Here is a 27,624-nt window from a genome sequence, read left to right as displayed (position 1 = left end):
AATAAATATTAACTGAAAAGAAAAAATAGTAGTAATAGTAAAATTAATAATAATATCATTGCTGAAATGTATTGAATTGGATTACATCATGGAGGATAAGCTACGGGCCAGGGTGGTTATGTGTAACCTCCTTGTTCAGAGGCAGTCTGTCCCTGAATATTTGTTGCTGGGGAACAAGATCTGATGCCTTCATGTGCCGCTTGCAGATTGCCCTAGAGGAAGCTGGGTGAGCACTGTAGGAAGCAGGTTGTTGGACTAGATGGGCCTTTGGTCTGATCCAGCAGGGCTCTTCTTATGTGGGGGAAGCACTTAAATATGCAACACGTTCTTCCCCAGCAAAAATTCTGTGATTAGACATAATTGATCAGATAAGCCTCCATTTTCAGAGGCAGTCTACCCCCAAAAGCCAATGCTCATGGCACACAATAAGAGAGGCCTGTTGGACGCTTGTTTAACAACTCTCTCTCTCTCGCACTCTCTCTCTCTCTCTCTCTCTCTCTCTCTCTCTCTCTCTCTCACACACACACACACACACACACATTTTTTGCCACAACATAACAGAAGGTTTGTGGGGAGATTCTTCCACTGATTCAGCAGCTTCCCCAAATCATAAGACAGGGCTGTAAATGAAACAAACAGAAGTGTACAATTAGAATAATTTTAAGGGGTCCCCCCATACCCTCTGCCCCCACCCAGGATCAAAATAAGTATAAATTTTAATGTGCCATTTACATCCACCTGAACACAGGGAGCTTAATTGAACTCAAGACGGGAAAAACGAGAAACAAAGATAAACCACAACTGATAGATTCATCCACCTTAACTCAGTATTGCCTACACTGGCTGGCAGCAGCCCTCCAAGGTTCCTGCACTGCGGGGGGTTGGACTAGATGACCCCTTGGGGTCCCTCCCAACTCTACAGTTCTATGACTCTAGGGTCTCACGCAGAGAAGGATCCTTGCCAGGGAGGTGGGGCACAAATCTTCAGTTTCTCCCAGTTTCTCATTTTTAAAGTTCAGATGGAGAGGCCTGGGAGGCCATATTTGGACCCTGGTGGAGATTCTCCATCTCTACCCTAAATATATTAGGAGACTCAGCTTGCAAATTTTAAAAAAATGTTTAGGGGTATTGTATTCAGCAACCAGCAACCTGTTGTCCCGAAATCAGGCCCCATGGAGAAAAGGTATTTGGCCCACTGTTTGCTTGCATCCCTCTAACGATTAAAAAGGCACCTTTTGCCCACATCTAATTTCCTCGCTACAACACACCCATTTATGGGCCGTCGCTTCTAGAATTAAAAACCTTGCAGAAGATGACGAGAGACCAAAAAAAGTGGACAAACTTGGGGAGAGATTTCTTCCGGGGGCCTTGCTCTTCTGAATCCGCGCCGTCTTCCGAAATGGGCTTGAGCGACCCTTCTCGTTTTCCATCTCTCCGGATCGGGACCAAAGTCTTCCAGTTTTTCCCTGAAACTGAGACGGGGATTGGCTTTTGTTTCGATTTGACACTTGCGCGCCGATTTTCCAGAAACGTGGCTGAGCTCAGTGCAGCTAGAAGTGGCATTTAAAAAGAACAACATATGAACAGCACACAGTTTCTCTGGCTCTTACCTCCCAGTTTTCCTTGCCTATATATCCTTTCCCCCTCACACCAATAGCCTTTCTCTCCACCCCCCCCCAAGACCAACAATAAAAAGCAGTGTACAGCACCCCTGTTTACTAGTTTCTGCCAGCCATACCCTTCTCTAGGAAACTCCATTCCATTCTCCCCCCCCACTCCACTCTGTCCCTCCCACAACCAGCATTCTGTGCACACTGAGCGTGCTCAGTCCACACCAGGTAGTTCCTTGGGGTCCCACCACCACAGAGAACATCAACTGAGTAACACCTGGGCTTCATTCACTCTAAAAAAATGAACTGTTTGCAAAAGGCTCCCACCGCCCAGTCACAAGGAATATGTTTCCTCACCTCTCCCATATTTGAAAGAAAAGCTCAGGTTCCGTTTCAGCTCCTCGCTGTATCCACCAGGGTCTTCGTTGATGATGCCCAGATTGGTGTTCCATGTGGACCAGTTCACCTCATCTACCCTGTTCAGGAGAAGCAAACGTGGTCAGGTCTCCCCCTAGCAGCAACACAGCTGGGGAGGGAATGTGGGGGGCCAGCCCAGCTCCGAGACTGCTACTTCTTTTTTTTTGACAGAACATGAGCAATTATGACAATTATTGACAATTATATGACAATTATTGACAGAACATGAGCAATTATGACTGACAGACCACTGATGGGAGTGAGGAATGGGGAGATAATGAGGCTTCCAAGCTTCTTTGGGAAGGATGAGCATGGCAGAAACCAGGGAATGAGGAAAATAATGTATTATTATTATTATTATTATTATTTCTAGCCTGCCCATCTGGCTGGGTCTCCCCAACCACTGTGGGCGGCTTCCAACAAAAGACTAAAAATACATTAAAACATCAGTCATTAAAAACGTCCCTAAACAGGGCTGCCTTCAGATGTGCTCGGGCTGAGGCTGGATACAGCTTTCCTTTCCTTTCATGGAGTCCCTGCTTCATGCTAGTAGTTCACATGTTTGGCTTTCTAATTAAAGGCCAAACGTTGCATTTCAGCTGGTGGAAGATCTTTTGTTGAAGTGCAAATGTGTTTTACAAGGGCATTTGCTCCCAGGAAACTAGGATTGTAGTGATGCTGTTCCAAATCAGTTGGGTACTATGTCAGGCAAATGCACTCTGCACTTTTTGGCTATCTGTGTGTAAATATACAAATACACAGCTGCCTGCAATTTTTTTTTATGCTGTTTGGAGCGGGGCTGGTAACAGAACCTCCTTGAGGATGTAGTTATGCAGGATATGTCTCTCAAGATGAACTCTTGTACTTCAAAATTTACTGCTACACCGTCACTTCCTGTTACCATTAGCAAACAGATTGCTACAACCCAAAACAGTGTAAACACGTGACTCCAAGTATCTCAAGCAAGCAGGCAATTCTGGGGAATACAAAAAGGTGACTTGCCAGCTGACCAGAGCTGTGATGAGGGCTGACAGTCCCTGAAAAGCTTCAAAAGTTCTCACCTGTCCATGGCCACAATTTTGCAGCCTGAGAATGGGACCACAGAATTGGCGGGTGGTGGGTGGGATGTTTGGGCTTGGCCTGACAGCCTCTATTTCCTTGTCACCCCAAGGCGTACGGAGAAGGGAACCAGAATTACCTAAAGCACCAACGGTAATCGTTTTTCCCGTCCGGAGTAGTCCCCACCAGAACTTGTTTCCCAGATCGGAAGGAGTTGACAATGCAGTTCCAATAGCTGTTCTCGATGTTCAAGATGGTGATGGCTCTCTGGGTGGAAATATATATATATATCTCAGTTGGTAGAGCCTGAGACTCTTAATTCCTGTGTTTTCCAGAGCCTCCCGACCCTAACCCAGAGCTGGCTGAATTCACTCAGCAAAGACATGTTGTAAACAAAAATTGCCCTTTCCCCTTATGGGGTATCCAAGAGCCCATATAGAGTCCTTACATAGGTTCCCTATTGGTAGGAGAGAATAACAGAGGCCAACCAGAGAATACTGAGAAGCAAAGCAGCTAGTAAGCTTGATCTTTATTGATCTGTCGCAACAGGGTGCTCCCCTCACACGCAGGAGAGGAGGAGGAACCCAGAAAAAGGGCCTGCAAGACCTTATAAAGACTTTTGAAATTGCCACCCTGTAGATCAAGACCACCCCCAGAAACATCATACCTACATCACAGAAGGGGTGTAACCTAAGACCACCCCTCAGATACATCACACCTACATCACAGAAAAGGCGGTCTAAAACAGAAATTTGAATATTGTTTTTCTCCTGTTGTTGTTTATCTCCTGTCTGGCAGGTTACTTGATTGGATTGCCTGGGGAGCCTGGCCAGTCTTTTGTAATGATAAATACTTAGTTCCTGGGGCAGGTCACAGGCTCACACCCTATTCAAACACAGACATACCCTTAAGACAGGATTTGTGAAGGAAAAGACAATGGGGAGGCTTTTCCACTTTGACCTTGCAGAGAAAATGTTTGCTCAGTTTAGGAATCAAAATGGCTTCAGGTCGGTCTTCCTGTGCTGATCTATGTACGTGCAGTTATGAACATTACCATATATCTAAGATCTCAAAATTCCTATCACAGACACACCGAGGCCGAGACACTGATCAGAAGCCAGACTCACCTGGAGCTTCCAAATGCTTTTGCTCTCCTGAGAAATCTTGTTGACCGTTTCTCCCATCAGGGCGATGAGCATGTTGAGGAGGAGGATGTAGGTGACTATGACGTAAGTCACCAGCAGGATGATGAAGACTGACCTGAAGCGTGGGGAACTAAAGGTAGTGAAACTAACGGCAAAATTAGGAAATACAGGTAACTGTGTGAATGCGCTGGGCAAACAGGTCCATAAGAAAGAAAGACAGAGAGAGGGAGGGAGGGAGTTCAGAACAGCACATTTTATACTTATAAATCACAAGGATCTCCTGTAAGTTAAAGGTTTGATGTCCATAGTTTGTAATTCGGTTGAACTGATGAAAAGGAATTGGTGATGATTTAGGGTGTATACGAAAATAGGAACAGCACTCTTAATTACAGTGGTACCTCGGGTTACAGACGCTTCAGGTTATAGACGCTTCAAGTTACAGACTCCACTAACCCAGAAATAGTACCTCGGGTTAAGAACTTTACCTCAGGATGAGAACAAATTGTGCGGCGGCAGCGGGAGGCACCATTAGCTAAAGTGGTACCTCAGGTTAAGAACAGTTTCAGGTTAAGAACAGACCTCCGGAACGAATTAAGTTCTTAACCCGAGGTACCACTGTATTATAAATTGTAAGAGTTTCCTATAACTTCAGTAGTTATTCTTTACAATTTCGGGCAACTGAGGCAAATAAATTGGTTATATTAATTACTATTGCTGCTACTACCACTCCTCTGATGTGCCCTTCACCAGTGGGTCCCAGGGCGGCTTACAACAGTTTAAAATTCAGTATGAAAAACATTAAAAAAAACAAATTACAACCACAGGAATAGGTTGGATCCTGAAACGCATCTCTCAAGTGTCAAATGCTGGATGCATGTATGTGGAGAGGGAGTTATGCAGCTTAGGGGCTGCCACAAAGAATGCCCTCTCCTGCCTCTGAACAATTAAGGATGTACTTACTCTCTTGGGAGATTTCCCCCCAGGTTTTAATGATTTATATTAACTTTTTGCAATTGCACGCATTCTTATTAGAACATAAGAAGAGCCTGCTGGATCAGGCCAATGGCCTAGCCAGTCTAGCATCTTGTTCTTAGAGTGGCCAACCAGGGCCTGTGGGGAAACTAGCACGCAGGATTCGAACCAAGAGCAGTCCTCTCCCCTCCTGTGGTTTCCAGCAACTGGCATTCAGAAGCATTGCTGCCGTCAGTTGTAGAGGAAGAGAAGAGCCTTCATGGCTAGTAGCCATCAATAGTCTCTCCTCTATGAATCTGTCTAATCCTCTTTCAAAGTCTACAGGTTGGTGGGCATCCCTGCTTCTTGTGGAAGCGAGTTCCATAATTTCACTCTGCGCTGTGTGAAAAAGCGCTTCCTTTTATCTCTCCTCACTCTTCCAACATTCAGCTTCACTGGACGCACCTTTTCTCTAAACTAAAAAGTCCCAAACAGGAGGTTAGGCTGGCCTCAACCAGAACCAGGGCTTTTTCGGCTGTGGCCCCGATCTGGTGGAACTCTCTGTCACAAGAGACTAGGGCCCTGCGGGACTTGACATCTTTCCGCAGGGCCTGCAAGACAGAGCTGTTCCACCTGGCCTTTGGCCAGGGCACAGTCTGACCCCCTCCTTTGGTAATCCTCACAGAACTCTAGCCCAATGGTTGCCATTAATCTGATTTTGAATTGATTTTAGAATGAATTGATTTTAGAATGCTGTGTTACTTTTATTGTTGTTAGCTGCTCTGAGCCCGGCTTCGGTTGGGGAGGGCGGGATATAAATAAATTATTATTATTATTATTATTATTATTATTATTATTATTATTATTATTCCGTCTCTACAATATCCTGTCTGAGACGAGGCGGCCAGAACTGTTCACATAAGTCTGAAAATGTCAGAACAAAATAGTTTGCATGCATTAAAAGAAAAGGGGAGCGGGGAGGCAAACCTAAAGTGGTAACTGTCTGTGAACTCCAAATCTCCCATCCCAATTGTGAACTTGAAAAGTTCTAGGCAGGTAGAGTAGAAGTTGTTGTAGGAGGGGCGGCACTTTGCTTGACAGGTGCTGTGAGTCTGGTTCTGTGCCAGCAGCTCATCGTCGTCCTCAATGAGGGTCACGACAGCTAGGGAACGAGGAAGTAACCCAATTTAGTTCTCATTCCAAGGCAAAAGTACCGTATTTTTTGCACCATAACACTCACTTTTTTCCTCCTAGAAAGTAAGGGGAAATGTCTGTGCGTGTTATGGAGTGAATGCCTGCGGGTGGCGGGGGGGATCTGCTGCAGTCGTGAGCAGAGGATCCATGGTTCCCCTTCCTTCCCTCCTCCGTGGTTACAAAGCATGGCTCCACATGGATTCTCAGGATTTTTGCATTGGGCTACTCCAAACTCACTGTCAGATCACATGTCTGTGGCCACAGCATGAACCACAAAAATCATATATCCACTATTTCGTTTAGAATATTTTTTTTCTTGTTTTCCTCCTCTAAAAACTACGTGCGTGTTATGGTCTGGTGCGTGTTATAGAGCGAAAAATACGGTACTTAATCCACATTTTGCAAAGCCATCCGCCAACTGCAACGCAGCCGGCCTTCAGAATCGTCCCTTGCAATGCAGTTCTCTAGCAAAGCATTGTGTTCAAAATCACACTTACGGGGGGGGAAGCGGGCATAAAAACACATATATTAGTGAAAAGGAATTAGATTAGGTGGGGTGGGAATTGCTTTGCAAAAAGCCAAAAAGTATAATTAGGCAAAAACTGCATATACAAATTGCGTATTAAGTGGTTTTTTTAATATCTGTTTTTGTCAGGGAACTGTCATCTGAGACGAAGGAGGTGAAAGGGCTCATGGAGGGTGAGAGAGACCACTCAGCGGAGGAGGGGACCAGCAGGGGGAGAAGTGGAGTTACAAGGGAAAGTGAGTCGGAGGGAGAGCTCAGAGATACTTCAAGCGGGAACAGTGGAGAGGTTTCAGGACCTCCCGTAGGCACACCCACTCCTCGGCGGAAACTGTCGCGCCGAGAGTCCAGAAGACGCGTTTCCGTCAAGGAGCTTTTATGCTGGAAGAAGTTCCGTAAACGCCCACTGTCCGATTCAACGAGCGATTGATGGAGCCATGCTTAAGGAGCTCCATCACAGACAGAGGTTTGGGAACTTAGCCAAACTCTGAGGGATCAGGATTTTACGCACAAGCAGCTCACCATCCCATCACAGCAATCGGACAGTCCCTGAAAGCAGCTTGTGCAGAGAGGCATCATGAGCAACCCAGCTGGAGCCGGAGGAGCAGCAGGAGCTGGAGAAGGTCCAACTCTGGAAGAAAGGTGCAGAGTTTTGGAACTCCAGCTAGCAATGCAAACGGCGAGGCTAGAAGAAAGGAGGGCGCAGGATGCAGAAAAGGCAAAAGGCGCTACACTAGCAAGAAAGATGCCAGGAATGGTGCAGAAGTTTGGGGGGGACCCCAGGAACTACCAAGCCTTTAGGACAGAGATGCAGTATGCTCTTGAACTGCAGTTTAACGACTTTCCCGATGAGGCATCGCGAGTGGCGTTTGTGATTGGCCATCTCGAAGGGGGGGCGAGAGACTGGGTCCGGCCCCTGATGGCAGGGAATAGTGACATGCTGAAGGACGCGAGGAAGTTTTTTCGCGCCATGGATTTGATGTTTTCCAGTGAGATTGAACAGGGACTGGTGCGCAGACAATTGATGGCTTGCAAACAGGGGAGCCGATCGGTTCGTGAGTACTGGACTGAGTTTACAATGTTGATACATAAATTGGGGTGGGACCTATCGGCGGAACCCATTCAAATGCTCTTTGAAGAGGGGCTTTCTTCGGCGGTGAAAGACGAACTTTCCCGGGCGCCCAGGGCGGAGTCTATGGACCAGCTGACCAAATCAGCGCTGACCATTGGAGCGCGCCAGGAGGCAAGAGCCTTGGAGAAGCGGGAGGGGAAAGGAGAGCGTTGGAGGGATTTCCGCATTCCAGAGATTCCAGAACCCAGTTTCCCGCCCGGAGAGCCGATGGAAGTTGGAACAGCGCGCGCGCGCGCAGTTTCAAATCCCAGTGAAGGGAGGAAGAAGGAGGGAAAGAGCGCCAAGAAATGTTACCTCTGCCAGCAGCCAGGTCACTTTGCCAGAGTCTGCCCACAAAGAAAGGAATGGCAAGGGATGGCGGGAGCTGTTGGGGGGAAGGAGGAGGAAGTCCAGGAGCCAGTAAAAGCCACCGCCTGTCTGCCGCTGTCAGGGCACTGCAGACAGGCCAAGGAGCAGTAAAAGTGCCCACTCCGGAACCTCCAAGACCAGCTCTAGTAATAGAGGTGCTGCTAGAGCTGGCAAACGGATACCCACTAAAGACCAAGGCGCTGTTGGACTCAGGCAGCTCCTGTAATTTTATGAGCAAGGAGTTTGCAGCTGAACACCAGATACAGACACTCCCTTTAAGCAACCCCCTGCAGGTCACCACTATCGATGGGAGGGAGCTGTTGGGGGGAGAAGTTAGCCTACAGACCGTCCCAATGGTTATGAGGGTGGCAAGGCACACTGAAAGGATAGCGTTCAATGTAGCCACCCTGGGAGGGGCGCCAGTCATTTTGGGAATGAGCTGGCTAGCGTTGCATGACCCGCTAGTGGGCTGGCATCAGAGAGTGGTCTCCTTTGGGTCAGCACATTGCTTGGAACACTGCAAAGAGGGAAAGGTGCCAGAAGGGGCAAAAGCCTCCCTAGCAGGGATGGAAGTGGCGGACAAAGGGAAGGTGCCCAAACAATACGCTGACCTGAGCAAGGTCTTCAGCGAAAGGGAAGCAGATAAACTACCACCGCATAGAGACTTTGACTGCCAAATTAACCTGGTCCCTGGGGCCCAGCTCCCCGTGGGCAAGCTGTACGCCATGTCAGACAGGGAAATGCAGGAGTTGAGGGAGTTTATTGACAAAAACCTGAAGAGAGGTTTCATCAGAGAGTCCAGAGCGGTGGGGGGCAGCCCAGTGTTTTTTGTGGACAAAAAAAACACGGATAAACCGAGATTGATCGTGGACTACCGGCGGCTGAATGCCGTGTCAGAACCAGTGACTTTCCCCATGCCCAGAATTGATGACATTTTGACCAGGGTGAGGAAGGGAAAGATATTCACGAAACTGGACCTGAGAGGAGCGTACAACCTGATACGAATAAAGAAGGGGGATGAATGGAAGACAACGATGTTCACCCCCCTAGGGGCTTTCGAATATCTCGTTATGCCCTTTGGATTACAAGCAGGCTCCGCCTGTTTTCAATCGCTCATGAACCATGTACTGGGACCTTTGCTCTACAAGAATTGCGTGGCCTTTCTCGATGACGTGCTGATATATTCAGAGAATGAGGAGCAGCATGTAAAGGATGTCAGGGAAGTGCTGAGCCAGCTGCAAGCAAACCAGTTGTGGGTGAAATTGGAGAAGTGTCAGTTCCACGCCAAGGAGGTGGAATTCCTGGGGTACCGCCTATCAGACAAGGGATTAGCCATGGATCCAGGCAAGGTACAGGCGGTGCTGGAATGGAAGACACCGAAAACGAAAAAAGATGTGCAAAGGTTCTTAGGGTTTGGGAACTTTTACCGTAAATTCATCAAGAACTTTGCCCACTTAACGGCTCCCATCACGGACTGTCTGAGCAGCAAGAAGAAATTCGTTTGGACGGCGGAGGCGGAGCACGCTTTTGAGGAATTGAAAAAGGCATTCGCTTCGGAAGAACAGCTCCTGCATGTGGATTTACAAAAACCCATGAGAGTGGAAACTGATGCCTCAGACCGCGCGGTGGGGGCGGTGCTACTTCAGCCAGGGAGCAATAAGTCGGAATGGAGACCGTGTGCCTTCTTTTCGCGTAAGCTGAACAAATCCGAGAGGAACTACACGGTATATGACCGAGAACTACTCGCCATTCACGAAGCGTTCCGGAGATGGAGACACTTACTAATTGGTGCACAGCATAAGGTACAAGAATGTACGGACCACAAGAATTTGGAGTATTGGAGAACGGCACGAGTGCTCAACCAACGACAAGTGAGATGGGCCCAGGAGTTCTCCAAATTCCATTTTGAAATCTGCTATGTGCCAGGTCCAGAAAACATCAGAGCGGACGCTCTCTCTCGCAAACCGGAATATTTGGAGGGGGAGGGAGCGCCAGAAGAGAGACATATTATCCCAGAGGACCACTGGGTGTGTGGTGCGGCCTGGGTGGGGCAAAGAGAACTGGTAGAGGGAACGGTAAATGATGAGTACGCCCAGGATAAGCTCAGAGGTTTAAGGGGAGAGGGAGAAGACCCCGGAGGTTTTGAAGAAAGAAACGGGGCATTGTATTACAAAGGGGCGCTATATATACCAGAAGGGGAATTGAGGGGGAGAGTACTCAAACAGCTGCACGACAATCCCACAGCGGGGCATTTTGGGCAACACAAGACCATGTGGTTGGTGACCAGGGAGTTTTGGTGGCCCAAGGTGAGGGAGGATGTACGGGAGTATGTGAGAAGGTGTGACCAATGCCAGAGAGCCAAAGGAGAAAGGCGGGCACCAGCGGGGTATTTAGAACCGTTACCCACACCAGAACGACCGTGGGAGGCGGTGTCGATAGATTTTATGACTGATCTGCCCAAATCCCAGGGGAAAACCGCCATACTAGTCGTAGTAGACCAGTTAACTAAGATGGGTCACTTTGTAGCTTGCTCACATGCAGTCACGGCGGAAGAGACAGCAAAATTGTTTGTAGAACATATTTTTAGGCTGCATGGCGCCCCCTTGAGGCTGGTTTCCGACAGAGGGAAACAGTTCACGTCCAGATTCTGGAGGAAGCTTATGAGCTTGTTGCACGTAGAGGTCAACTTTTCGACTGCCAGGCACCCTGAGACCAATGGGCAGGCGGAGAGGGCAAACGGTATCCTTCAACAATACCTGAGGTGTTATGTCAATGACAGAGAAAACGATTGGGTCGAAAAGTTGGCACTAGCGGAATTTGCTTACAATAATGCAGAGAATGTGTCCACCGGGATGAGCCCCTTTTTGGCTAATTATGGGTGCCACCCCAGGGCGTTTCCAGGGGAAGGAGGAGAGAGATGGAGTGTTCCGGCCGCTGAACTGTTTGTAGAAGAAATGGAAGCGATCCATCGTCAACTCCAACACAACTTAGAAAGGGCCAAAGAAGAATATAAGAGGCAGGCAGACAAGAGCAGAAGGGAAGGTGAAACAATTAGGGTGGGGAGTCGGGTCTGGCTATCAACCCAAGGGTTGCCGTTCAAGGGTAGTTGCAAGAAATTGAGACCCAAAAGATTGGGACCATTTAAGGTCATCCAACAGGTCAACCCAGTGGCTTTCAGACTCCGGTTACCGAACCACATGAAACTGCACCCAGTATTCCACAGGTCATTACTGTCACCATACAGGGGGGAAGGTGAAGGGGTATCCACACGGGGGCCAGCCATAGAAGAAAGGGAAAGCCGCAACTATGTGGCGGAAATCATCGACTCCAGGTGGAAGGGTAATCAGGTGGAGTATTTGGTCGCGTGGGAAGGGGAACCGGAGTCGGAAAACACCTGGGTGAAGGCAGAGGAGGTCCATGACGAGGTCTTGATCGAAACGTTCCACCAAAGGTTCCCCAGGAAACCTCAACCAGTAGCGAGGTTCCGGAGGGAGTACTTTGGCACCACCGACGATGAGGAGGAACTGGAGGGATTCAGGGAATCGGAGTTGGAAGAGGGTACAGACTCCGAGGAGGAGGAGTACTTGGAAACCGGGAACAGCAAAAGGTGGAGGGAAGTGTTCGAAACTTCGGAAGATGAGGGAGGTTCCTTCAGGGGTTTTGCTCCCTCGCCTCCCGCAGAGGAGGGGAGGGAAGGGGGTGAAGGGGGCCCTAGAGGGGAGGTGGATGTCAGGGAACTGTCATCTGAGACGAAGGAGGTGAAAGGGCTCATGGAGGGTGAGAGAGACCACTCAGCGGAGGAGGGGACCAGCAGGGGGAGAAGTGGAGTTACAAGGGAAAGTGAGTCGGAGGGAGAGCTCAGAGATACTTCAAGCGGGAACAGTGGAGAGGTTTCAGGACCTCCCGTAGGCACACCCACTCCTCGGCGGAAACTGTCGCGCCGAGAGTCCAGAAGACGCGTTTCCGTCAAGGAGCTTTTATGCTGGAAGAAGTTCCGTAAACGCCCACTGTCCGATTCAACGAGCGATTGATGGAGCCATGCTTAAGGAGCTCCATCACAGACAGAGGTTTGGGAACTTAGCCAAACTCTGAGGGATCAGGATTTTACGCACAAGCAGCTCACCATCCCATCACAGTTTTTATTGATACTTATCCAAAGATATGCAAAAGTTCATGCCCATTACAAAGTATCTTTTTATAATGCACCAGAATAAAATAAATACTTTAAAAATCTAATCTAAACAGGAACAAGAGCAAAAAGAATAAAAAGGGGGGTGGGAAGGAAAAGAAATGAATGGGAGAAAAGAGAAAGGGAAAAGAAAATAGAAAAATATATTTTTAAAAAAAGGAATGTGTATCAGGAGAAATCTGCACTGATTTAAAAATAATAATTGCAAACTGATGGGAAATGTGAAGAAGTGAACTGAAGAGTGAGAAGAATGATAAATGGACACATTTGCCTCTACTTATTTATTTAATTGGGCATATTTCACTGTTTGGTGCATGGAATGTGGGAGGCTGCTCTCTCTGGGGACATCAGCCATTTCTCCTTGGTGACTGGGATGTTCTGAGAACAGTGCAAATGTCACCTCGGTCTCTGGGGAAATCAGAAACTGGAAATGCCTTGCTGATCTACTTGCAAATTGTACTGGTAGATCCCAAGCCAGTTTCTCCCCCACCTCTGAACTAACCCACCCAGCTTTTGCAGCACCAGGACACGTCTGTAGGTACTCGCTTTCGTCCTCTCTCCAACCCCACCAAAAAGAACCCAAAACAGTCACTCTGTTACCTGTCGAAAAGCCCAAATGGAAAAGGAGGTAGACCACGATGAAACGACACAGGTCTCTCAGCATCATCTGCAAAAAAGAGGTGGAGGGGTGGGAGGGAAGAGAGAACCAGGACCCAACTGGATGAGGATGGGCTCAGGTTGGTGGAGCAGTGAACCCTTCGCCCCAAGGGACTAGCCTCTGCTACCCACTGCCCCTTTTATCCCAGACTGACCTTCTCCAGCATGACTGAGTAAATCCCCATCTGCTGGAAGCCACGAGTGTAATAGAGCAGGTTGGTCCAGCCCAGGGCCAAGGCGAAGACCATGAGGATGACGTAGAGTTCTTGCTTGCTGAAGTACAGGATCGCTGAGCCCAGGATCAGGACAGAGTGGATGAAGCTGAGTGGGCAACAGGAGGAATCAAGCTTCCTGGCTGCATGGGGGATTTGATCCCTGGTCTTCCTAGTGCAACACTCTAACCACTACACCACACTGCCACTCACTTTAAAACACGTAAAAGGGATGTCTACTGTTGGTTCAAGGAAAAACTGGCAAAAAGAAATGAGAATTCCCTGGATGCCAAGTTGCAGGTGCCCTTTGGTGAGTGAATCCCAGCAGAGATTTAAAATCCCAAAACATGCAGCAAAGTAAAGTGTGGAAATACAATCTGTTAGATACCTTTACAATATGTCGTTGAGAGTTCCCAAACTGCCCCCAGCATAGGAAAAGACCACATGTTTGGTAAGTTAAAAACTGGTTTACTTACAAACCCTTCAAAGGTCAGCTTCATGCTGTTTTCCATACATCAGAAAAGTTTCATAGGCAGATGAAACTTGGCCAAGTGCTGAAAGTTCCCAAATTATTTGCATAGAAACTCAAGAGAGGCTTGTAAGAGCCATGTGGTCTGAGCTGCAGCAACCACCTCAAAACCTCTTAACATGCTAAGCTTCTCAGGTAGATTGGGAGGAGAAGAAAGGCTTAGTTACCTTGTTACTCCCAAGGTGAGGGACAATGCTAAACCTGACAGGACAGCTTACTCTATGGAATTAACCCCTTCATGTGTTAATTAGACGTAAGCATGTTGGTTATATAAGGCTGGTTATATCACACTTACAAGAGAAGTTCACTGTAGCTGTTCGTAAAGATTGCTTTCAGGGATGGCTGTCTCTGCTTAAAATACTTGATCTAAAAAAAAGGCAGGAGAATAAATAGAGGTTGGTGTAAAAAGGGCTTCAGTCCAACAAAAACCCGTAAAGTCTTTTACCGCCACCGCCCCTCACGCAGATACACAATAAAATGACCTACCCTAACCCAGACAGCATGCAAAGGATGTGCACCAGTGAGCCACACGCCCTTCCTAATGTATTGCTGAATGATAAAGGACAAGAAATTCATCCAGAGAGACGATACACTGTCTTCCCAGTAGACTGGGATTGGAGCCTTAGCCATGAAACTCATTTAATGGCCTTAGACTAACACGAGAACGGGGCCTTCTCTGCAGTGGCTCCCTGTCTGTGGAATGCTCTCCCATGGCTGAATACAGAACCACAAGCCACAGATATAGTTTGTGTAACATATGGACAAGTAGGAGTGCTACCCCCTGGGCTCAGCTCCTAGTGCGGCAGAACCAGTTGCGCTGCCCTAGAACCAAGGGAGGAAGTTGCTCTTTCCCACTTCCTTTTCCAGTTCTATGGGATTTCAAAGGCTCAGATTAATCAGGATCTGACCTTTACCCATATTCCCTGGGAAAGTGAAGCATTTGTGCGTTTGTGTGTGAGCACTTTCTCTATTTCTGTTTCTCGGTGCAGAGTGGCAGATCAGGGGGAGGGGAGAGAGCAGTGACCAGAGGGGGTGGCCCCATGGCACAAGCTAAAAAAATGCGTATGTTCCCCCGGGACCTAAGCCCTTTGCCCACCCATAAGAGACTCTGGTGAAGTTCTTACCCCTCTGAAGAAGAAATAGGCACCCCCCAACACACTCAGGATCTCCCCGGTGACTCGGAAATACTCGTTGGTCGTGTAATTAAAGGCGAACGGGGGCTGTGGACGAGAAGGGTGCAACTTTAGCGAGTCAAAATCCGGAGCCCAGCTGTGAACTAGGAATGAGTGCATAGCTGTCAACTGTCCCTTATTTGGCGGGAAACTCCCTTATCCCAGTGCCGTGTCCCGCTGCTGTCCCGGATTGATGGTGTCCCTTAAATTTCCAGGGTTTCATGCTCGCCCAGCTCGGGAGGGAAGCAGCGGCTCAGGGTCCTCCACCTCGAGAGAGAGAGCGCACAAGCTGCCACGTCTACGTCTCTCCCTTTTCCCCCTCGGGCGTTTCGTGAGGAGACGGGTGGCTGCGGGCAGGCAGGCAGCCCCTCTCTTGCAAGACTTCCACTGCGCTGCCAGGGGAAGCCGGAGGCGGCAGCGGCGGCTGAGGAGGCGGCCTGAGGGAGGAGGAAGAGGAGGGGATGGGGAGGGATGCAGAAGGGTGGCGCTTCAGCGGCCGCCGCGCCGCAACTGCCTCATGCTGGGCTCGCGGGTGGTGTCGGCGAGAGTCTCTCTCCCTCCCTCTCGGGCGGGGAAGGGCCGATGGAACTCATAAGCTAAGCAAAATCCCTTATTTTGGCTGCTGATCCCTTATTTTCAAGGCTGCTGGTCCCTTATTTTCAAATCTGTAAGCTGACAGCTATGTGAGTGTGTTGTAACAGGAGTGGCTAATTTGGGGGGGGGGAGTAGGCACATTTGCCCTTGGCCAGCCCTCTAAAGGTGAAACGCCAGCAGTGACTGTGGTCACCCCACACTCTCCCACGCTCACTGGACGTACAGGACTCACAAAAGACACAACCATCCCACCTTCCTCCGCTGATCTGTGCATATCAGCTCAGGAGAGGGAGCCACTGCCCTCTCCTTGCTAATAAAATAAGTGATCTGATGAGTGTGTGTGTGGTTTGCAACCCCAACAGAGCACAAGGCAGAGCAGAGAGGTTTAACCAGTTCTCTGCCCACCCCATTTTTATTTTTATTTAAATGCAAAAATGGGGGAGATCTTTAGAGGGGGGGAGAAATGTTTGCTGGGGTAGGATAACTGATCAGGCTCCTGAGCCAGAGTATAGCCTCTCCCCGTCCCTGTCCTGTAGTATAATAACTGTAGGCTGTGATGAGTAAGGACCACTAAGCCAGGTGTATGTCCCACTGAACATATTCGTTCCCAAGGTAACTCGCATAGGATCACGCTACTGAATTACTGCATTGTTTTAGGAGACGATAAATATGCGTAGTGCTTCAAGGAGACTTCCCCAACTCTGAGGTTGGTGAGGGTCTTATCTGGAGGGCACCAAGTCTGGCTTAAGGAGCAATGCCAAAACAAGATAGCTCATCCCTGCCTACACCACGAGACTAGAGAGCCAGCATGGTGTAGTGGTGAAGAGCGGTGGACTCGTAATCTGGTGAACTGGGTTCGCTTCCCCGCTCCTCCACATGCAGCTGCTGGGTGACCTTGGGCTAGTCACACTTCTCTGAAGTCTCTCAGCCCCACTCACCTCACAGAGTGTTTGTTGTGGGGGAGGAAGGGAAAAGGAGATTGTTAGCTGCTTTGAGACTCCTTCAGGTAGTGATAAAGCGGGATATCAAATCCAAACTCTGCTTCTTCTTCTTCTAGCGACCTGGCACAAAACTTGTTATCCTGTATCAGGAGGCTTGAGGGAACTCGGGCAAGGTTTCAGAAGGATATAAGATATTGAGGGGAAATCCTTTAAAGGGGAAAGTGGCCCCCACCTGAAAAATTGCCCAATGATTACTGTGAAGCACTGACTGATTCGGTGGGGGGGGGGTGGAAGCTGAGAGACAGAATGGAATGGAGTACCTGGGAAAGGGTGGGGCAGGCAGGCAGCGTGGCCAAGAGACCCTGTTTGACCATTTTCCTGCAGGTCCCACTTCTAAAGGAATAGCACACACGCCGCCCCACACACCCATTCCCACCTAACCTGACCCCTGGGGCATTTCACAGCTCCATATCAGGAAGAAATTCAGCAGGGGAAGCAAACTCCAGGAACCACAGGTATAGAAACCCCTTGCATAAGGGTTGGTATGAAAAAAGGAGAGCTAGAAACCCGAGAATCTCGAAGTTAAACCACCTCCCCGTGCTTTTTCGTTGGCCTGTAATAGGCGGCGACGGTGAGGATGATGATGTGGGCAGCGTAAATGAAGAAGTTGAAGTAGAAGAGGTGCTTGACGAATCGGTCCCATTTGTCCTGCAGGAGCTGGTTGAGAGGCTCCACCAGCAGCATCTCGTGCCGGTTCTGGAAGGGGGAAGGAAAGCAGACCGGTAGGGTGGGAGGTCAACAGCAGGTGGCGCCAGAGCCAGTGAAAGGGAGTGCCAAGCGCTAGGCTGGTTGTAAGTCAGATGATGGGCAGGTGGGGGCTAGCTGCCCCTGCTGCACTTTAATAGACCAGTCTCCCCACCGGAAGAAAACCAAGGGCAGAGTGGAAATTAAAAGGGCAAAAGGACTGCGATCAAAAATAAAAATGGCTGATTTTGCAAAGCAGTTCTCCAGCAGAGTAAGGGTTATAGCTGGGTAAAGTGTACATTCTATAGATGCATACAGTGGTACCTCGGGTTACATATGCTTCAGGTTACATACGCTTCAGGTTACAGACTCCGCTAACCCAGAAATAGTGCTTCAGGTTAAGAACTTTGCTTCAGGATAAGAACAGAAATCGGGCTCCGGTGGCGTGGTGGCAGTGGGAGGCCCCATTGACTAAAGTGCTGCTTCAGGTTAAGAACAGTTTCAGGTTAAGAACAGACCTCCGGAACAAATTAAGTACTTAACCCGAGGTACCACTGTATGTGAAAATAAGATACCAAAATGCATTGCAAAAAAATTAAGCTAAGTTGGATAGAATTGTAGAGTTGTAAGGGACCCCAAGGGTCATTGAGTACGTTAGGAGGAATTCGCCCTGATGATGACAAATTTTCATTAGGGTATTTTAAAATATATATATATTGCAAACTGATGTGGACATGTGGAAACGGACTGTGGCAGATTGGCCCATCCCTAAACCTGACCTCACTGAGGGCCGTCAAAGAAGCCTCTAAGCTGTGGCACTGGAGGCCAGGGAATCAGGCCTCAGACATACCGGCGTCTCGCTGCTGTAAGCGATGATCTCCAGGACTGAGTTCTTCTCACAGGTGTCGATGCTGGACAGGTCATAGAGTGAAGAGTGAACAGGCCCATAAGCCCATTCTGTGAACTTCCGGGACAAGTGGCGACACTCCGGCTCCTTGATCTCCCGTCTGAGGATGTACGCAAAAACCTAGCCATGAGAACACAAGGAAAAAACCCACAGGGTCAGGCCCATCTAGAGGGCCCATCTGGCCCGGCATCCTGTTCTCCCAGTGGTCATTATGGGATGCCTGCAAGCAGGACCTGGTGCAGCAGTAACTCTTCTTCCCACTTGTGATTCTCAGGAACAGAAATTGAGAGGCAGACTGCAGAGGGAGAACATGGCCATTGTAACCAGTAGCCACCGGCACCCTTGTCCTCCGTGTCTCGTCCTCTTTTAAAGTCATAGTTTAGCTATGCTCTATGTGAAGAAGCACTTTCTTTTCTCTGCCCTGAATATTTCAACACTCAGTTTCATGGGCTGCTAAGTCCTACTATTGCGAGAGAGGGAGAAGAACTTTTCTCTATCTGCTTTCTCCACTCTGCTGATAATTTTATACACTTCCACCTTACCCCCTCTTACTTGCCTTTTCTCTAAACTAAAGTGGCCCAGATGTGGTAACCTTTCCTTTCCTTTCCTTTTTAAGCTTTGCAAGAGACGCTTGATTTGGTCCGCCAAGGTTTGAGAGATAACAAATGCAAGCTGAATTCAGAACACAAATCTCCCCAAATGGTAAGTCCTACGTCTTTCCCCGGCTCCTTTCTTATAGGGATTTCCCCCCCCCCCTTATGATTTTAAAATAATAGAATTCTGAAGTTGGAAGGAGCCCGTGAATCATCTAGTCCTTGCATATGCTTGCAATGCAAAGGAATCACAGCTCACCTGTTGACGCAGGGTCTTTGTGAGTGTTTCCGCTGGAATTGTCCTGGGTTTGATTCCCAGGAATTAAAAAAGACAGAATTAAAGACTTCCTGTGAATCCCAAGTGCTGACTGGGGACAGGAGACTTCCTGTTGCCTCTCTGTATGATTTACTGTTTCTCCCTGGAATCAGATCATTCAGTCACTCTTGACTCAGAGGTGCCGCAGTCTCAGGCGACGGCTGCATCCCTTCCTGAGTCACGGTTCCTCATATGCCTCCTTCGAAACCAAACAGTGACCTCCCTCAGGGCTGAGTACTACCGATGGTGTTGTTTTTATGTAGCTTTTTAAAAAACCAAACTATTTTTGAGAACTAGAATGGAATGCTTTCAGTCAGAAAACATATGCCAACGGAAGCTTGGGCATCTCTGCCTTGCAACAACAAGGCGGGGCTATTATGCTATTAGCTACTATGCTATTAGGATGCGGGTGGCGCTGTGGGTTAAACCACAGAGCCTAGGACTTGCCGATCAGAAGGTCGGCGGTTCGAATCCCCGCGACGGGGTGAGCTCCCGTTGCTCAGTCCCAGCTCCTGCCAACCTAGCAGTTTGAAAGCATGTCGAAGTGCAAGTAGATAAATAGGTACCGCTCCGGCGGGAAGGTAAACGGCATTTCCATGTGCTGCTCTGGTTCGCCAGAAGCGGCTTAGTCGGAAGCTATACGCCGGCTCCCTCGGCCAATAAAGCGAGATGAGTGCTGCAACCCCAGAGTCAGCCATGACTGGACCTAAGGGTCAGGGTTCCCTTTACCTTTACCTTTACTATGCTATTAGCACCATTCTGCAGACGCAGGAGCCCAGACGGAAAGAACAGTGGCTGGCTTGAGACCGCCAAGTGAGTGCAGGGTGAGTTTTGAGCCACAGACACTGCAAAATGAGTCACAAAATCAGTGGCATAGCATGAGTTGCCAGAGACCAGGGCAAGATCCGTATTTTACCTTCCCAAGACAAATATTACGCCCCCTGACACCTCCATGCAGCGCTGCTACTGCTGGACAGAGCTGCAGAGCAGCGTGTGTGTGTGTGTGTATGCCTCTTGGGGCTGTGGCGTCACTGTCAACATGAGTCTCGCCACCCCCCTGCCTCCCCCGCTGGCTGGGTGGGTGGGTGGGATGCCATGAAGCTGAGAGATGCAAGGGCCCATCCTCTCCCAGCTCCTGCTTGGCGCGCTGCCCAGGTGAGGCAGACAGGATGGAGAGCAGATCCTGTCAGGGCGGCAGCTGCCGAGGTGTGCCCCTCAACATTTTTGTGCCCCGGGGCAATTGCCCCGGTAGCCCCCCTCCCATGCTGCGCAACTGACAAAATTAATCTAGCTCTGATCTCCAGATGGATTGCTGGTTGGTGTTGCCGAATAATAATAATAATTTACTATTTATAGCCTGCCAATCTGGCTGGGTTTCAACCCAGCTACTCTGGGCGGCTCCCAGCAGAATATTAAAAACACGATACAACATCAAACCTTAAAAATTTCCCTAAACAGGGCTGTCTTCAGATGTCAGATAGTTGTTTATTTCCTTGACATCTGCTGGGAGGGCGTTCCATAGGGCGGGCACCACTACCGAGAAGGCCCTCTGCCTGGTTCCCTGTAGCTTCACTTCTCGCAGTGAGGGAACCACCAGAAGGCCCTCAGAGCTGGACCTCAGTGTCTGGGCTGAACGATGGAGGTGGAGACGCTCCTTCAGATATACTGGACCGAGGCTGTTTAGGGCTTTAAAGGTCAGCACCAATACTTTGAATTGTGCTCAGAAACGTACTGGGAGCCAATGTAGGTCTTTTAAGACTGGTGTTATGTGGTCTCGGCAGCCGCTCCCAGTCACCAGTCTAGCTGCCGCATTCTGGATTAGTTGTAGTTTCCGGGTCACCTTCAAAGGTAGCCCCACGTAGAGCGCATTGCAGTAGTCCAAGCGGGCGATAACCAGAGCATGCACCACTCTGGCGAGACAGTCTGCGGGCAGGGAGGGCCTCAGCCTGCGTACCAGATGGAGCTGGTAGACAGCTACCCTGGACACAGAATTAACCTACGCCTCCATGGACAGCTGTGAGTCCAGAATGACTTCCAAGCTGCGCACTGGGAATGAGCGCGCCTGTTCATTTCAAGCAGCTCACACAACCTACCTGTATCTTCCCAGTCTTGGCTGCTAGGGTCAGCGGTGTCAGCCCCCTTCGGTTGGCGATATCTTCCAGTTTGAGGGTGGGGTTGAGCCTGGCTCCCAGAATGAGGATGTCGTTGTACATCTTGGTGACAAACTTGGTGTTGTCCTCCGTGTTGTCGGCGATCTCCACCAAAGCGTGGAGGACAGTGTTGCCTATGGAATCCTGGGCGGCAATGTTGGCCGGGTGGTAGGGGTTATCGAGAAGGTACTTCACAATGTTGAGCTGGTTCGTGCAGGCAGCCAAAGAGAGAGGCAGCTCACCTGGTGGGAACAACGATGGATTATCAGAGTCACATGGGGGGGGAGCAAGGTAAAAACCTATCCTGTCCTGGCTCCTGCCAGGTGGAGAACTCGAGCTCAGGTTGTGGTTTCTACCCAAGGCTTTAATGTTTGGATCCTCTTCCTCACGCTCTCCTGAGCCGGCTAGAAACCTTCCCAGCCCACGGGGTCCCTCCATGGGGGTCTTCTGTCGACCGTTCCTCCTGGCTCGGCCAGCCCCCATCCAACTCAAGACCTAGGACCCTTCCAAAGACAGTGCCTACCAAAATAAAACCCGGGCCTGCCGCTGATTTTCTGGAAGAACTCCCCGTGGGCTTTCGCGTGGACGTCGGCGCCGTTCCTGACCAGGAGGTCCACAAGGTACATGTTTCGTCTCTCGATGGCGATGTGCAGAGCGGTTTGGCCTGAAGAGGAGGCAGAACCGTGAGCTTGGAAAGTCAGTCTCCACCCTCTGCCCCCGTCAATAGCTCCATACACATCCCTCCACCCACAGCAATCGCACACTCCTTACCCTTGTAGTAGCTGTCTGTGTACTCGGCATTCACAAACTCCTTCAGGTTGTCCGTCTTCTCTGCAATCTCCAGCAGGAGAGGGATGGTGTCGTTTCGGCCATTGTGGAGGTTCAGCATGGCTTTCAACAAGCATGTTTTCCCAGTATCTGGTTCTGGGGGAGGAAACACACAAAATTTATACATCCAGGCAAAACGGGAGCAAGCAGTGGAGGTGCATAATGAGGGTACTCGTCTCCAGGTCTGGCGCCAGAGGATGGCAAGATGTTGCAAGACAGGGCATGTGCCAAGACTCCCAAGAGCAGCAGAGGGCGCCCTTGCCATGACAGTGCTAACGTTGCCACTCTGCAAAATGTACCCATGGAGATCAGATGCAGCCTGAGAGAATCTTAGCTTGCATGTCCCTCCCTGTTCAAGGTTTAGAGATGCCAGGCCCAAGATTTCCCCTTTGTGTGTGTGTGTAAATCCTGGAATCCGCACTGGGCAGCAGAGGCCCAGGCAAAAAATATATAGAAGATATAGCTGTCAACCAGGCCTGTAAATCCAAAGCTGGGAACCTGAGTCCCAAACGCGGCCCTCCATACCTCTCTACCTGGCCCTCAGGTCTCTGCTCAGGCCACACCCCTCATTGACTCTGCTCCACCCCTTCCTTGAGTATCTTTCCTTAGCTGGAAATTTGTCCTGTGACAATCCCTCTTGCTTGCCTAGATGGGTGGTGGCATAGCTGTCAACGTTTCCCTTTTTTAAAGGGAAATTCCCTTATTCCGAATAGGATTCCTTGCAAGAAAAGGGAAAAGTTGACAGCTGCGGGTGGTGGTGGTGGTGGTGTGTGTGTGTGGTCTGTGGCCCCTGGAAGCTTGCTTGGGAGGAAATGTGGCCCTCGGTCCAGTAAAGCTTCCCTTCACTCACCCACTCATTGCTACAAGTCTTACTCGGTGCCTTCCAAGGAAATATCCTCCACGCTCTAGAAATGGCTTTCGCGTCCCAAACCCCGGAAGGGAGCAATGGCGCACGATCCCCTCTTACCTTTGAACTCCTCATCCGTCAGGTTTTTCAGGGTCTCCAGGAGGTAGGTGAGCAGGTCGTCCAGCTTGCTCGGATCCCCCTGGGCCACCGCGTCAAAGAGCCTCCTTCGGTCGTAGATCCTGAACGATTTCTCGGGGCGCATGCCCATGGAGGCTCCTCGGCGAGCCCCGCGATGGAGAAGTCTGCCACAAGGAAGGAGGGCTGTGGGTTAGTGGCTCCTCCTGGAGAGCAATGGCTCAGGCCACAAATATATCGTTCCCCCCCTACACATGTACCACCATGGCAGCTTGAAGGCCACATTCACTTGTGGGTAACCTCCCAGGGGCCACATGCCTTTGGTGGGCAGCAGTGGCGTAGCGTGGGGGGTGCCAGGGGTGCCGGCCGCACCGGGCGCAACATCTGGGGGGGGCGCGAGTCCAGAGGGAAGGGACAAGTTCCTTCCTCCGCCGGGCTCCCCGCCGCCGCCGCCAGCCTTGCGCCCTAGCGCGCCCCCCCCCCCGCCGCCGCCGCTGCGGCTGCGCTCCACTCACTGCTCGCAGGAGGAGCAGCCGCTGCAGCAGCGCCGACGCCGCCACCGACGCCTGGCCGGGCACCGGCAGCCTCCGCACCCCGATGCCGACGCCGGCGCCATCCCCTCGGCCCAGCCACAGGCGGCGGCTGCTTCTGCCGACTGGGAGGGAGGAGAGCTCCGAGGGGCCTCGACGCGCCCTGCCCTCCCCAAAACCCTCCGAGAGGAAGCCGGCGGGCGGGCGAGGGTCTCCCGTCGGAAGGGGGCGCCGCTGGCTCCGGCTCTCAGCGCAAGTCTCAGCCGCGGGGGAGGGGGGGCGAGGACGGAGCTCGGCTGGAAGCCCCCGGACCCGGCCGGGAGGAGGAGAGGCGCTCGCCAAGCCCGGATCTGGAGCGCCTCGGAGCGCGGGCTCCACCTACAGCCCAAGGAGAGGAGGGGGCGGGGAGGCGCCCGAGGGGAGGGGGCTTCGGCTGCCTCGGCCCGCGGGGGCTCCGCAAATAATAAATTTAATAAATTCCTGCTGAGCCTTTGGGGGGGTCTTTGGCTCCTTCGCTCGCCCCCAGCCCCAGTGGCGTAGCGTGGGGGGTGCAGGGGGGCCGGCCGCACCGGCCGCAACATCTGGGGGGGGCGCGCTCGCACTCGAGTGCTAAAATCCACGGGTTAAGGGGCGCAAATTACTTGCCTTGCCCCGGGTGCTGACAACCCACGCTACGCCACTGGTGGGCAGAGCAACACATGATGCCAATTTTACCTTTTTCCGGTGAGCTGGTTTCTAGACACACACTCACACCTCCCTCTCTCTATGTGCGGGGGCAGGGGGGGAAGCTCAACAACTTTTGTGTCCGGATTTTCACCTTTTTGAAATATGGCAACCCTACCAGGGCCAGTTAAAGAGGCATTGAGAGCCTGAAGGTCTACAGGCTGACATGCATAGTTGAGAGGGCTTAGTTTATTTTTTGGGCTGCTATTTTGTTCATGTTGGCAATGTTGCTTTCTAAATGCTGATTTGTCAATCATATAGTTTTTTAAGTTGCTAACATCGTTTTGTATCATATCTGTTTCACAGATGATTTGTTAATCGTTTGATATGATTTATGCTGTGTTCTGTTCTATCATGCTACAGTCAAACCTCGGCTCTCGAACGGCTCCGTTTTCGAACGTTTCGGCCCCCGAATGCTGAAAACCCGGAAGTAAATGCTCCGTTTTCCAAACGTTCCTCGGAACTCGAACGTCCGACTCGGCTTCTACCCAAGTGCAAGAAGCTCTTGCAACCAATCGGAAGCCATGGCTTGGTTGTTGAACATTTTGGAAGCTGAACGGTCTTCTGGTATGGATTACGTTCGACAACCGAGGCTTGTTTGCAAGCTGCTTTAGGATTCCTTCAAATGAAAAGCAGCATAGAGCTATGATAAAACAGATCAGATCGAACCCTGACAGCCAGGAACAAACACCACCTTCCTGGTCTCCCTTCCTCGGCTGGTGCACTTCAATTCACATGTTGCAGTGGTACCTCGGGTTAAGAACTTAATTTGTTCTGTAGGTCCGTTCTTAACCTGAAACTGTTCTTAACTTGAGACACCACTTTAGCTAATGGGGCCTCCTGCTGCCGCTGCGCCACCACTGTGCGATTTCTGTTCTCATCCTGAAGCAAAGTACTTAACCCGAGGTACTATTTCTGGGTTAGCAGAGTCTGTAACCTGAAGTGTCTGTAACCCGAGGTACAGTGGTACCTCAGGTTAAGAACTTAATTCGTTCCGGAGGTCCGTTCTTAACCTGAAACTGTTCTTAACCTGAAGCACCACTTTAGCTAATGGGGCCTCCCGCCACAGCACGATTTCTGTTCTCATCCTGAAGCAAAGTTCTTAACCCGAGGTACTATTTCTGGGTTAGCGGAGTCTGTAACCTGAAGCGTCCGTAACCTGAAGTGTCTGTAACCCGAGGTACCACTGTATTTTGGAAAGTGCGAATGATGTAACTTGGTTTTGAAATCTGAACCGAATTGGAGTTCTTCTCCCTCCCTAATTTTTCTACAGAGGGGGGGGGGTTAAGGGCAGGGCATCTTAGACCCCCAAGTGTAACTCAAAGCCCCCCCCAGGGGACCCACTCACTTTGGAGAGTGGTTGCCACACCTCCCTCGCTCCAAGCTGAGGCTGAACTTCAGGATGGGGCTGGACACCATGTGGTCCATCTGGTAGAAAGAATCCATGGGAGCCGTGTCCTTGTCTCCGTCCCCAATCCCAAACCGCGCCCGCTTGGCGAAGATGCTGTGCATGGTCGACCTGTTGCTGCCGGGTGTGCATGCCCCCGACTCCTCGCCTTCCAAGTGGTCGTCCATCGATTCTGAATCCTCCAGGTCGGAGCTCCCCAACTTCCGCATTTTCCCCAGGATTCCAGACATGTTCCGGAGAACAAGGCTGGGGGGGGGGGGGAAGTGTTCCGACTCTCCCTGAAAGCTAAGGAAAACAAATAAAAATGAAACTAATAATAGCCTGCTGGATCAGGCCCGCATCGCCCATCTGTTTTTTTTTTCTTTTCAATTTTTTAAAATAATTTTCAAAAATCCAAAACAAACAAACAAACGTACAAACAACATACATACATCCTGTTTAAATCTTGGTAACATTATTAAGTGACTTCCTCAAATCCCCTTGGTTGAATTTCATTATGTATCATTTTTCCAAAATCGATTTTCTCAAAAAATTAACTTGATCTCTTAACATCTTTCATTCTTTCTAATTTAGCTTTAAACATCTTATCTTATCCTTACATATTTAAATCCTAAGCCTATCTATTATTTGCAAGCTTTTCCAATTAAGTTATCGTAACATATTTAGCTGAACAGTCTTTAAATTTCATCCGCATCGCCCATCTGAGCTGCAAGCAGGATCTGATCACAAGAGCTCTTTCCCCCTTCCTGCAGTTTCAAGCAACTGGCACTTAGAAGCCCTGCTGCTTTGGACTGCGGAGGCAGAACAACGGACTAGCAGCCACTGACAGCCTTCTTCTCTTCCTTGAATTTTTCCATTCTTCTTTTAAAGACATCCAGGTTAGTGGCCATCACTGTCTCCTGTATAGCTGTCAACGTTTCCCTTTTTTCAAGGGAAATTCCCTTATTCCGAATAAGATTCCTCGCAAGAAAATCGCAAAGTTGACAGCTATGATCTCCTGAAAAACGTGGGTGGGGCTGTGGGTTAAACCACAGAGCCTAGGACTTGCCAATCAGAAGGTCGGCGGTTCGAATCCCCGCAACGGGGTGAGCTCCCGTTGCTCGGTCCCTGCTCCTGCCAACCTAGCAGTTCGAAAGCACATCAAGGTGCATGTAGATAAATAGGTACCGCTCCGGCGGGAAGGTAAACGGCGTTTCTGTGTGCTGCTCTGGTTCCCCAGAAGCGGCTCAGTCATGCTGGCCACATGACCCGGAAGCTGTACGCCGGCTCCCTCAGCCAGTAAAGCGAGATGAGCGCCGCAACCCCAGAGTCGGCCACGACTGGACCTAATGGTCGGGGTCCCTTTACCTTTACCTTATGGTCTCCTGCAGAAGGGAGTTCCATAGTTCATACGCTGCGTGAAGAAGGGTTTTATCTGTCCTGAATCTTTCACAAGTTCTAGCGTTAGGGGAGAGGGAGAATTTTTTTTTCTTCTCAACCTGCATCCTCCATACCATGCAAAAGTTTTATAAACTCCTTTTCACGCTGCCTTTTCTTACTTGCCTTTTCTCTCAGCTAAAAGGTTCCAAACGCTCCAATCTTGACGCCATCCTTCCAATCATTTGCTTGCCCTTTTCTGAATCTTTACCAAACCCTGCAGTATTCTTTCCCAGGCGACCAGGACTGTCCACATTACTCCGAATGCGGTTGCACCAGAGATTTGTGTAAAGGGATTATGATACTGTACTTCCAATTCCTTTCCTAATGATCCCTAGTGTGGAATTTGCTTTT

At 50.0% G+C, this 27,624-nt stretch overlaps 1 protein-coding gene and 1 long non-coding RNA gene across 3 annotated transcripts in view; one reads left to right on the top strand and one right to left on the bottom strand.

Annotated features, from left to right (window-relative positions):
- The window catches only part of LOC310750218, a 35,847-nt gene extending 31,122 nt beyond the window's left edge, over window positions 1-4,725 (top strand). Inside the window, exon 7 of the long non-coding RNA XR_014541982.1 lies at window positions 4,274-4,725. This is a non-coding gene — a long non-coding RNA (uncharacterized lncRNA). The remainder of the gene's footprint in view (window positions 1-4,273) is intronic.
- On the bottom strand, window positions 9-26,657 carry TRPV1 (transient receptor potential cation channel subfamily V member 1). 2 transcript variants are annotated; one of them, XM_083587593.1, is made up of 17 exons: window positions 25,795-26,657; window positions 23,179-23,360; window positions 22,155-22,307; window positions 21,907-22,047; window positions 21,327-21,625; window positions 18,268-18,444; window positions 17,265-17,429; window positions 15,091-15,186; window positions 14,262-14,332; window positions 13,381-13,546; window positions 13,169-13,235; window positions 6,170-6,344; window positions 4,214-4,346; window positions 3,226-3,353; window positions 1,968-2,086; window positions 1,343-1,550; window positions 9-620 (listed from the first exon to the last, which is right to left on the bottom strand). In XM_083587593.1, exons 1-17 carry the CDS (start codon window positions 26,082-26,084, stop codon window positions 608-610), a joined length of 2,583 nt encoding a protein of 860 aa, XP_083443719.1. In that variant the 5' UTR covers window positions 26,085-26,657; the 3' UTR covers window positions 9-607. The 2 variants fall into 2 exon arrangements, with proteins under 2 accessions (XP_083443719.1, XP_083443720.1); XM_083587594.1 differs by having other exon boundaries at window positions 9-1,472.
- Between the last annotated feature and the right edge of the window lie 967 nt (window positions 26,658-27,624).

This window comes from Podarcis filfolensis (assembly GCF_964270895.1).
Source record: "Podarcis filfolensis genome assembly, chromosome: 15".
NCBI lineage: Eukaryota > Metazoa > Chordata > Lepidosauria > Squamata > Lacertidae > Podarcis > Podarcis filfolensis.
Note: the sequence above shows the minus strand (reverse complement) of the source record. Positions and strands in the feature narration are given on the sequence as shown.

Excerpts from the sequence above, each read along its gene's own strand:
- TRPV1 (XM_083587593.1), bottom strand. The coding sequence starts at position 26,084 with ATGTCTGGAATCCTGGGGAAAATGCGGAAGTTGGGGAGCTCCGACCTG. Across the intron at positions 23,361-25,794 it reads TGTGGCAACCACTCTCCAAA|ACTTCTCCATCGCGGGGCTC; the intron begins GTGAGTGGGTCC and ends TCCTTGTGGCAG. Across the intron at positions 22,048-22,154 it reads CACAGACAGCTACTACAAGG|GCCAAACCGCTCTGCACATC; the intron begins GTAAGGAGTGTG and ends CCTCCTCTTCAG.